This window comes from Alnus glutinosa, chromosome 10 (assembly GCF_958979055.1).
Source record: "Alnus glutinosa chromosome 10, dhAlnGlut1.1, whole genome shotgun sequence".
NCBI classification, from domain to species: domain Eukaryota; kingdom Viridiplantae; phylum Streptophyta; class Magnoliopsida; order Fagales; family Betulaceae; genus Alnus; species Alnus glutinosa.
In genome coordinates this window covers 21,447,124-21,459,604 of record NC_084895.1, presented here as the reverse complement: position 1 = coordinate 21,459,604, position 12,481 = coordinate 21,447,124, and the positions used below count along the sequence as shown (strand labels likewise).

At 35.3% G+C, this 12,481-nt stretch overlaps 1 protein-coding gene across 1 annotated transcript; it reads right to left on the bottom strand.

Annotated features, from left to right (window-relative positions):
* Positions 1-4,449: 4,449 nt before the first annotated feature.
* Positions 4,450-12,196, bottom strand: LOC133879197 (polygalacturonase-like). The gene is made up of 11 exons (XM_062317733.1): positions 12,052-12,196; positions 9,052-9,087; positions 6,611-6,681; positions 6,397-6,525; positions 6,056-6,223; positions 5,921-5,941; positions 5,576-5,783; positions 5,363-5,444; positions 5,102-5,210; positions 4,874-4,993; positions 4,450-4,671 (listed from the first exon to the last, which is right to left on the bottom strand). Exons 1-11 carry the CDS (start codon positions 12,194-12,196, stop codon positions 4,450-4,452), a joined length of 1,311 nt encoding a protein of 436 aa, XP_062173717.1.
* Positions 12,197-12,481: the final 285 nt, after the last annotated feature.

The following is a 12,481-nucleotide window of genomic DNA, read 5'->3' as shown; positions in this document are numbered from 1 at the left end:
ACGGAATCAGGAGCTTTTATGGGTAGGGGCTAATAGTCAAAACAAATTTTTGATAGAAGCTAGTAAGCTAAATTTTTATTTTTTACTATATATTTTTAATTTTTTTTAGAAATTTTCTTTTTTTAACCTTATAAATTTTATTTTTTTTTTTAAGAAATTGGGGGTCCATGGTCTCTGCCAGCCCCCTCTCCCTCTGCCACTGATTATAAAAGATCACTTATAAAATTCACCTGATCGAATAAACGATTGGACAGCTCAATTTTTATTTAGTCAGATAGATTTCACAAGTGATCTTTCACAATCATTTATCCGAATTGTTTACGATTTGTACAAATAATTGTAGACGACCTAATTAATTTTGTTGTGAAATTTAAAACACACCCCATTTTTTTTTTTTTTTATGGTGGAAACTATTTATGAAGGGCACAAAGCTAATGATCGATGGTCTATTCCACTTATGTGATAAACTGTTATGTATTAAAAAGATTTGACAAGCAGAATCTTGATTCCATGGGTGAGGTTTTGGTATATATATTTATTGACCTGAAACAAAATTTATGATTTTGAGAAGGAGACTTTGAGATTATTTCAGCCATGCTTTACTTGAAAATGATTTTATATTTTCAATGTAAACCAAACAGTGACAAATGTTTTACTGAAAACATTTTTCAAAGTGATAGTCAAACATTAGAAAATCTGTAGTTTTTTTTTTTTTTTTTGTAGAAAATATATGTTTAATTTCGTCGAAACCAGATAGAGCTTAAATTACGACTACTTTCCTTTTAAGTTGAGCAATTTACCTTAATTATTCCCTTTTAATTAGTGGGACCTTCCTGTTAATTAGTGCAAACACAATGGAAGCATTTGACATACCCTTTAATTTAGCTATATTTGTTCAAAAAAAAAAAAAAAAATTCACCAACAACATAAACCTGAAAGAAAATTTTACAAGGGATGTATTTGCTAACCTATACCTAATTATCCTTATGCCCATATATATGTGGGGATTATACATCAAAGATACAGTTGAAAAATCTCAAGAATAGCACCAAGAAAACATGGCACTAGATTATGCCAAAAAAAAAAATGCAAGAGAAGCATACTCACATTAATGCTAAAGTCGGCTACGGCCACTAGAGAGGAGGTTGATTTGATTCTCTTGCTCTGTTCTCTTAAAAACGTGTAGGCTAGGGTTTTTGTGACCTTTAAACCTTCTCCTAAGTTTCTAATTAAGCATGGGTGGCTCGAGCCTTAGACGATTTAGGTGGTCGCTTAAAGCCCCAATTAATAATTATACAATAAATATATATATTTTTTAAAAAAATTAAGGCTCAAAAAATATTTTAAGGCTCTAATATGGTAAAAAGTTAATAAAATACTTTTTAATTTAGGCCCCCACTTAATAATTGTAAAATAAATGTTATTTCCAAAACAAATTTTAAGACTCTAATTAAAGCACTCAATCATGGTAAAAGTAATTACAAATTGAAAGTTTCAAAAAATTCAATAAATTCTTGAAAAATCCTACTTATTTACTTTATTTAAAAGTTCCATTTTTACATTCATGAAATTAGTCCAACGTGCAATTTTTTTTCTAACGTTTATTTGAATTGAAAAAAAAAAATGAAATAAATGGTCATGAAGAGAAAACCCTAGCCGTTGGGTTTCTCTCCAGATCTTGGTTGAGGGGGAGGGAGGCATTGCCTCCGACCTCCTACTCTTTGTTTTTTCCGTCTTGTTTACTTGCTTTTTGTTTATGATTTTGTTTTCGGCCCGGTACTGAGCTGTGGGCTGTTGGATTTCTTCCCTCTATATGGCTCTTTGCAAACCCAAGAGGTAAAGGTGTTTTCCTCTAATCCTTTTGAGGATTTGGAGTTGGTGGGTTTCGCTCTTTAGTTCAAATGTTCAAAGTTAGGAACAAAGATCGGTTTTTTGTTTCTGGCGAGGGTCAGACTGGTGAGGGGAGCGTGGATGATGTAGATGGGTTTTCTCTCTCAAATCTGCACTTTCTGTACTATTTCAGGGGTCGTCGGCAACGTTTGAGGATGAATGAATGATGATGGGTTGCAAAACCTACAGTATTTTTTTCCATGGCGTCAACAATGTTTTGATGAAGAAGAAGACTGATATTTGGGTGCACAATTGGGTTACTTCTATTCCATCAATATTGGATAGGCTTATTCTTGAGCAGGTTTTGGTGGGGTTTTAATCCAGTACGTGGATAAGCTTATTCCAAAGCAGGTTTTTTTCATTTAGAAGAAGCCTTATACAGATCTACCGGCGACTCCCTACGCTTTATGTCGGCCAATGTTATTGAGTTTACGTTTTTGGCTTCTTTAGATTGTGTTTTGTTGTTTAATATCTCCAGCTTGCCATGGTAGACTTTAGATCTAGTTTTTAGATCAAATCATGCTCTCTTATCTTCTCATAATGGAACTTATTGTAAAATAGATGTGTTTTTCTGTGTCCTACTAAGGCAACTGTTCTCTAAGTCAGGAACTAGTCATGTACTTTGTTTTTATGAGTCTTTGTACCCCTAATTACAGTTTTTGGCCTTTTGGGTCTCAGATTATAATGAAGATTATTTCCTTGTTCAAAAAAAAAAAATGTTTAGAAAAATATGAAAGTCTTCAAAGTGCATAAATTCTCATTGTTTGCGTTGTGTATAATAGATAAAATTACACCCACGATGAGTATTCAATGTCGTCCAACAATTTTTTCAACATTATGTTCTATTACAAATTAATCGTTATATAACTTATTTCTATTTTTCTTTAAATCAAGTGACGAGTCATATATTCTATATCTAATATGTTATAAAATAAAATAAAATAAAAAAGTTTATAAATACATTTTACAAATAGAAGAAAGTGCTATAATTGACATATTAAAAAAATATATATAAATATTAAAATAAATTTAATTTAATTAATATTTAAATATAAGAAAATAGACTCACTTAAACTTGTCGTCTTAAGCTTAAAAATTTATCGAGCTGGCCTGTAATTAAGAGACCAAGAGTGTGGGCTCTAATGCATATTCAATCCCCCTTTAAATAGGCTAACTGAAGATGGGCAAAATGTAATTGGGACAAGGTCATTAGCTTGCACATGCATCAAGAAGAATAAGGACATGCAATTCCATCGTCACCAATGAAAGTTTTTAAATGCATTTCCTAGCCGTCATTTTTTTCACACTTTAAAAGCTTTCTTATTTTGAAGTTTAATTCAAAATGTTAGTCAATGATTAAACACTTATATTTGTATGCAAGTGAAGTGACTTTTGGTTTGAACAAAATTTGAATATGCATATATATTAAGTGCTAAGTGCTAAGTTTGAATTTGCATATTAAAACTAATGAATTTTCTACATAAAACTGTTTGCATTCTTTGGGAGTGATAATGAGCAGCAATACTAAGAGTACTTCTCGATCAGTTTGGTAAGAACAATGAACATTTTGTTCATTGGAAATCCTATACTTAGGAAACACTCACCTCCTCAAACAAACAAATTTCAGGTCCAAAATGTTGGCAACCAAAACCTTTTCTTTTTTCTTGAATGAAATTCTATCTCAATCAAAAAGGGAGTCTTTTTGTTTTCGTAATCAAAAAGTTATATCAGCCGACTACCCTACTTTGTCTTTGCTTTGGTGTTATAAAAAACTTCATTCATTCATTCGAAAAAAAAAAAGAAGTTGGAGTGCTTTTGTTCTTTCACATTGAAAAATTGAAGTAGATGAAACCATTAATCCCATCTTTTTAATCGATGAACTGCCACAGTTTCTGGTATATATATGTATGTCAAGACTCAAGAACATGATTCTAGCTAGGAGTCTTTGGGATAAGATGTCTTTTGAAGTTTGTTTCGTAGCCTGGGTTTCTGATGTTTATGCAGAAGTACTGTAAATTTGGCCAAATTTGTTGGTTTCAAATGGTTCTGATTCATTAAAAGAAGAAGAAGAAGAAGAAGAAGAAGAAAATAAAGAAAGAAGAAAGAAAAAGAAAAAAGAGTAAGTTCTTGAAGCATTTCATGTCAAGAAGAGCCAGCAAAAGCTATCGTTTCAAAGGTCTTAATTGGCATGTTCTAATATCCGTTTTGAAGAAGTATGTTATTTCAATATTTGTTTTGCTGATTTCCTCTCCCTTTCGGTCTGGTGATGCAGCACTAGGGGCCAGGATGGGTATAAGAAAAACAGGGAAAATGGTTCGCACAAAAGCACACTCTGAATGCTAATAAACATATGGTTAAAAGCAAATGTCTTATTATTGAATGATGAACAATTGAACATTGATAAACATATAGTACAAGCAAATCCCTTATTACAATGAGACACTTGAATTTGAGATTAAATTACAAAACATGAAATTAGACTAAATCTACGACTATAATGCTAAATCAATGATATTTACAGCTAGCATCAAAGAATGCATTTTGCCTTTTTCTTCTCAGTTATTCTAAGCATTGTGGAGAAACCTTCCCTTGGTTTGTTAATCTAACATTCTCACAAGAGGCTTTGACACTAGCATCTTCTTGGCGGACTAGATTAACATCTTCCAACCAAATCTCTTGACAAGGAACACTTCTGCTGCACTTGAAATTTATCGCTTCTTCGGATGCACTGATACCTGTGATGTTTTTGTAAACAACATTGCTTACCTTCACAGCTGATGCCTGCCATTAGATTAAAATGATTGTTATCATCGTGTTAATTTGTGATTGTAAGTGGCAATTGTAGGTGTAGGGGTACAAGTGTTGTTAGGGGTATTATAGTTAACTTTTAATACAAATCGATGCGATAGCTCACATGGATGAGTAATAGTCATCAACATGGACTGTCATCTTAACCATTAAACAATTAAATTTGGGATATTACCTGTTCCGAGCATGGCGATCCTTTTTTATCACAGTAGTATTGATTTATAATTATAGGATTTTTGACGTTGTGCATTTCAACATTTTGAAATGTTATATTTCTTGCATGCCCCGAGCCTCCCTACATATGAATAACACATATATCTTAGGTGTGAATTTGTACGCAAGAAGTTGTAGTAAAAGGTAGAATGCCAAAGAAATATAATATTTCTTGAAAACCAATTCTTACCTGCCAAGTTTTTATTCTCAATCCATTTGTTGTTCCTGAAAGTAACGCTCTATTGACTATCACATTGGAAACATAATCATTTGAATTGCCAGCACCTAAGCTTCCAATGCTGAAAAAAAAAAAAAAAAATCCAAATAAGTAATTAAAATTAATTTGTACAACAAAAGCCAGCAACATAATATCTATGCATCATGCTGGCCAGTAGAATTGCTTGAGTTGAAACATTAATTAACTAGATGCAAAGCAAGTTGAGTTTCAAACCTGATTCCATGGCCTGGTCCACAAGTAATATCTGTGGCTTCAACGTTTTCTGACCCACTTACTATTGATATACAATCATCACCTAAAATAAACAAAACAAAAAATCTCATTAGTTTCCTAATCGATCTTGCAATCTTGATATTTTATTTTTGCACATGAGATCTCCAATAAGTTACTTGATTTTTTTTTTTTTTCCTTTTTTGCATCTTATACCTGTCCTTATAACACAGTTATGTATTTGAATGTTCTGTGTTTCTGTGACATGAATTCCATCAGTATTGGGGCTATGCCATGGTGCAGTTACCACGAGATTTGAAGCTTTTACGTTTACACATTTCTGAAACGTGAGATGCATTTGCTGTGCGTTTTTTATCCACAGGTTTGCTACTCTCAAATTGTTGCAATTGAAGAAAGTCATGGCCTATAAACAATTTTTAAAAAGTGGGGTGAATCACAGATTGATAAAAAGAAATGATCAGATGAATTTAGTCATCATTCAAGAAATAATGAAAATGAATTAAAACGCCTAGAGAGAGAGAGGGGTTAAGAATGCCTTACAGTTGGTGCGTGCATGCAAGGCTGCAAAAGAGAAAAATAACAATATATACATAGTAGTGATTAATTAGTTCAAGTTGTGTTAAAAGAAAGAAAGTTGATGAAAATGAAATGAAGGAATTGAGTCGAATTACATACAAGTGTTTTGTTGACTTTGCATGAGTTTTCCCACCATTTCCTCCCATTGCCATTGATGATGCCCCCACCTTCAACTGTAAAATTTTGAATATTTTCGAAGAGAAGCCAATGTTGTCTATGTTTTTGATAATCTGATCTACGACGAGAAGCTTGGATTGTTCCATAGACCTAATATATATAAAAGAAACACAAAAACTTGTTCAAAACACACACAAATATATATATATATATATATATATATATATATATATATATATATATATATATATATATATATATATTCATGTCCCTAACTCCCTGTTCTATATATAAATGCATGAATAGATCGAACGTAAACTCACCTTCAATGTGAAATTAGATTTGCAAGGGCCTGAGAATGTAATTGGCTTAAGAAGATAGGTCCTATTTCTAGGTACCACAAGAACACTATTTTTAGAATCACAAGCCTCCCTCCAAGCTTTGCTAAATGACTGTAGACAAAAAGTGCGAAAAAAAAAAAATTCAAAACCAAATTCTGCAGAAAAAAGAAAAAAAAAATAAAAATTGGGTAGGTACCTCTGTATCATCTGCTTCATGATCACCTTTAGCGCGAAAGTCATCTACATTAACTAGCTTTGGTGAAGTAAATGGAATAGGCCTTGTTGTGAGACCAAAACTTTGGGTCTCAAACTTCAGCTTGTTGTGAACGGCGCGTTTTGATGCTGGAGGATAAAGAGGGTCCTGATGTTGGTAACTCCCGGAAGAGGAAGAGAAAGACGCTAAGATGATGAAAAGTGCGAGAACATGGCCGAGCTGAGACATATCGATGAATAAAAACAAAGTGTCGTCTGATCAAGGATCGATGTGCAAAAATTTATCAGAAAGGAGCTTTTTTGGTTGTGATTGTTTGATGCGGCGGGGGGGTTCTATTATAAGCATGGTAATTCATGCATGTTCGAATAGAACTAGAATTTGCGTCTCCGAATTCAACTACGTTAAGGCTGGCTCAAGTCGGTTGGAAAATGGGAATTCTTTTTGTGTATTCAGATTATATATGTTTATCTTTTAGTCTAGTCTCATAGTCTGTTTACAACTCGTACTTCTACTCTGTTTTGAATGGTAACTAATTTAACTATTTATTAAATAATTAATATTAATTTCTTTTCAAGTGTTCTTTTGTTGGTCAACCCACTGAGGAGCTTTTACAACTTCTAGTCTGTTTAGATCACAATTGCTTCCTTCTGATCAACACACCCACCGACACAAGCAAATTTGCGTCAACCCGTAGCATGCATGCATGCAGCACAAGAAATCGCATCCGATCCACAAGAACACTGATAACGGCTCCGACGAGTTCATTGAGCGGCCTTTTTATCGATCCAGCCGTGGCCACGCTCGTCTACTTCAAGTTCACTTTTGCTGCCATTAATTACCATCACTTTACTAGCTGATTCTGTTCTAACGCGCGATTATGGACTACGGAGAGAGATCCTGAAATCTAACGATTTATTTTTCAGATAAAAGTTTAGATAGCTGTAATGTAGAAAGACCCCCCTCAATCTTATTGCTGGATGTGATCATTTGTAACTAGTGCTCCGTTTGTTTTGACGTAAAATGATTTCTGAAAAATGATTTCAGCATTTTCCGGTGTTTGGTAGGGGCGAAAATAATAGTCAACCGGAAAATGATTTCTGTTTGACCAAAAATGCTTAGTAAATTTCGGAAAATAATTTACGCTTTTTAAAAGCGTAAATCATTTTTCAAAGACGCTAGACGCATTCGACCCCTATTAAACGACATAGTCAACCTTCACTTCAAGCAGTCGACAATCACCGAAATCGCCAAATACTGAAATCCGATAGCATCCGATCACTATCCCTGGAATCGAGCGACGGAATCCGGTCAGCCCAGATTCCGGCGACCGTATTCCGACCATTTGGCCGGAATTTGGCCAGAACGGTCGAATCCCTGCCGACTGGCCGGGATCTGGCCAGAACGGCCCGATTCCGGCGGTTCTGGCAGATTCCAGTCGGAATGGCGGAATCCGGTAAAAGTGATCGGAATCCTGTCTGACAATGACGGAATCACGTATTCGGTAATTTTTTATATTATTTTACATTAATATTTATATGTTTTGAATAAAAATTAATTTTTATAGGTTAATATGATTGAATAAAAATATTAAAAATATTTATGATTTTCCGTACGCGCCAAACACCGGAAAATACTTTCGCCGAAAAATATTTTCCAGAAAAATGACTTCCCTGAAATCATTTTACGACGGAAACCATTTTACGTCGAAACAAATGGAGCATAGATTGTAAACTGTTGTGTGAAGTTGTTAAATCACTAGCAGCTTGTTAGATTTTAAAACTACATATTTCTCTCCAAGCATGAATATTATGGGATAGTTGTATTGATATTTGTAACAACTACACAACCATTCAACTTCTACTACAATTATAAATGGTTACAATAAGAGTTAAATATCTTGTTGGTACATGTGGTTTGAAAACTTTATTTTGTCCTATGTGCTTTCATTTGTATCACAAATAGTACATGTAGTTTGAGAAAAAATGAAATTGGTACCTCTGTTAGTTTTTTTATCCAAAAACTAACGGTTGGACACGTGTCAACTCCTGAAAGTAGACACGTGTCATTATGTTAAAAAAAAAAAACAGAAAAAAAAACTTTAAAAGTTAATAAAAAATTGAAAACAATAAAACTTTTTAAAAAAAAATTAAAAGTATTAAAAACTTTTTTAAAAAATTGAAAATAATAAAAATGAAAAGAAAAGAAGAAGGGTGGCTGAGCCACTCCTTTCACCACCATGGGGGTTGTCGGCCCCCCCTATTTTGGCCAAGCTAGTTAGAGCCACCTCCATGGCCCGTTTGGGGTGGTTCAGGGCCTAAGAGAAAAAAAAATAAAAAAAAAAAAAAAAAAAATGGGGTGTTTGGCCCTTGGAGGTGGCTCGACCACCCCTAAAGGCCAAATAAAAAAATAAAATAAAATAAGGTGGTTCTGACCTTGGCGGTGGCCGAACCACCGCCATGGGCCACGGGGGTGGTTCGACCACCCCCAAACCGGCCTTGGGGAGCCACCCCATTTCTCTTTTATTTTTTTTTTTCCAATTTTTTTTAAAAGTTTTTAATACTTTTATTATTTTTTAAAAAAGTTTTATTGTTTTCAATTTTTCAAATTTTTATTAACTTTTAAAGTTTTTTTATTTTTTGTTTTTTCATTTTTTAACATAATGACAGATGTCTATTCTCAAGAGTTGACATGTGTCCAACCGTTAATTTTTGGATGAAAAAATTAACAGATGTACTAATTCCGTCTTTTCCCAAACCACAGTGTACCATCTGTAATACAACAAAAAATAAAGTTCCCTAACCACAGGTACCAATAAAATGTTTAACCCTTAAAATAATGTTAAGGGAACCACTTTTGTTTTCCTATATGTAGGGTACAACTTTTAGTTCCTTAGTGTTTTCTTAATTTAGAGAACAACAAGAGAATTTGATTCAAACTTTTTTAAGAATTTTTTATTTTTCCCTACATGTAGGGAAGGAAATGAAATTTAGAGAAATTGTTGCTAATGCTTTTATTGTTTGTAATATAGTTTAATTAATGTGTTGATCAATATACAAGATGTAGTCCATATGTCTTTCTCTACTTATGCTCTCTTTCTTCTCTTTCATATTATTTAATTTTATGTTAAATTACATGTATTTTTTGGACTATTTTACCGCTTCTAAATACACTAACGGGATAAATGAAGTGGAGAGGATCTTCTTCTACGCTCTACCTTTCCTGTAATATATATTACCCACGCTTTGATCAAAATTGTATAAAACAATCAACTCTACATTCACCAATATTTTTTTTTTCTTCCTGAATTGATCTAACAACTAAGAATATATAAGAATTGAATTGAATACAGAAGCAAATAAATTTATTGTTATCATTTGACAAATTTATTGGCTTTCACATGTCCTAAAATTAACCCTCACTTTTTCATAGGACTTGCAATTTTTGATACGACCCGAAAACCTAAACAAACTTAACACGAAATCAAAAAGTTAGGGTTGAGATGCCTGACCCGTTTAATTAAATGGGTCAATTGGGTTAAAGTTGACCTATACAGTTTTATACTTATGCATCGACACGACCTGGACCCAATACGTGACATAACGGCTGGTAATTTTTTATGTGACCCACAAACTCGACACAAACCCAATACAAAATTAAAAGGTTAAGATTTAGGGGTTAACACATTTAATTAAATAGGTCGGATGATGGTCAACCTATATTATCTTATACCCATGACTTAACATGATTTTAACCTAATATACGAATACGAATTGCTACCCCTACTCAATGAATTCCTTTGTAGGATCCGGATCCTCTCCATTTAATGTGAAATGGAGAGGAGGCAGTTGATGGCTCAGATCCTTTTAAAAAGATATGAGGGTCAGAAATTGCAGTGCTTAAAAAAGAACAAACAACCGTTTTAAAAAAAAAAAAAAAAAACCATTGCTGTCAATTTCTTCCATCCATTTTTTCCGTCCCTTCCCATCCATTTCTTCCGTTTTTCCCTCTCCCACGGAAACCTCCTCCCCCCAGTTCAGCCTCCGCCACCGACAGCCATCCTGACCCGCTGACACCACCACCGGAAGACGAGAAAGGGAGAAAACTCAGTCGATTTGGAGATGCGCATCGTGTTAGTGATGCCCACAGGTTACAGGTTCACGGCGTTGCATCAGTATCTGGGTTTGATTATTCATCGTGTTAGAGATGCCCACGAGTTGTGGATTTTGAGAGCTGCTACATGTACAAAGAGAAGCTTACAAAAAATTTTACAAACTGACGTGGAATGTGACATGGCGTATTTTTAATTGAAAAACTTAAAAAACATCTTTTATAAACTTGACGTCAGAGTTTTCTGGCGAGAGAAAGAGAAAACCGGCAGGTTCACTGGGAAAGACTCCAACCAGACCCGACCACCGGCGAGGGAAAGAGAGATCCGGCCGACGGTCCATTCCTGAAGGCCATGGACGGCCGGCGACTGGAGCTCGGGAGAGATCCTCCCGAAAACAGAGATCCAGCCACCCCCGACAACCTCGCCAAATCCGGCCATATCTGAGATCCGCCTAGCGTGGGTGAGATCCGGCCGGATCTCTCAAACCCATGCCGTCTGAGCGTGGGTTTCCGGCCGGGCACAGAGATCTGGCCACCCCCGACGACCTCGCCAAATTCGGCCTACCGTGGGTGAGATTCGGCCGGATCTCTCAAACCCACGCCCACTGAGCATGGGTATCCGGCAGGAGATCCGGTCGGATCTCAGATTGGCCGAGACCCACGTCGGCCGAGCGTGGGTTTCCAGCCGGATACGGTCAAAGATTCGGCCGACCGGTGAGAGAGAGTGCCGGAGAGAGGGGGGAGAGAGAGAGAGTGCCGGAGAGGGGGAAAGGGGGAGAAATTGAAGTGGTTTTTAAACAAAAAAAAAAATGTGTAAATGAGTTTTTTAATTAATAAAAAGCCACCTCACATGCCAAGTCAGTTTGTAAAGTTGTCTTTGTAAAAGTTTGTAAGTACCTCTAGCATTTTCCGTGGATTTTAAGGATTTTACAGTAGAATTTACTTTTATAAGTAAATTCTACTGAAAAATTCTACTGTAATATCTGGGTTTGATTATTAATCCCTTTTCCCTTTTACTTTGATTTCTGGTTATTCTAGACGTGGATGAAAAGGGATGCCCACACTATCAGATTAAATAAAATGGAAATCCAGATATGTGGGCCAGTTGTAGACGGTAGCGGCGCTCTTGTTTTCCGGTGGTGCTGTCGGCGGATCAGGTTGGCTGTCGGTGGCGGAGGCTGAACTTGGGGGGAGGAGGTTTCCGTGGGAGAGGGAAAAATGGAAGAAATGGATAGGAAGGGATGGAAGAAATTGACGGCAGTGGGTTTTTTTTTTTTACCGGCTGTTTGTTCTTTTTAAGGACTGCAATTTCTCACCCTTTGAAATTCCTCTTCCTTCCCGATAATGGAGCTCTTCCACAAGATCTTCGGGACAGTCACTCTCCCTCTCTTTCTCTGAGATTGATTTGTGAGGCCGATGATGGAGCTCTTCCACAAGGTGTTCGGTGCTCTCGCTATCCATCTCAGAGATGTGATGTACAATGAATTGATAAATAATGGAATATTGAGGAAATATTTCCTCTTTATGACTGTTTTTAAGGATTTTACAGTAGAATTTACTTACAAAAGGCAAAAGGGAAAAGAAGATTTTTCTGTACAATTTTGAAGTTCTATTTGTTATTTTTCTGTACAAGAAGAAGCGAAGAAGAAAATGGTCTATCTGAAATTTGGAGTCATCACAGTGGTTGTGAAGTTACCTGAAAACGAACAAGGAAAGGAGAGAGAGGACGAAAAAGAAGAAGAGGAG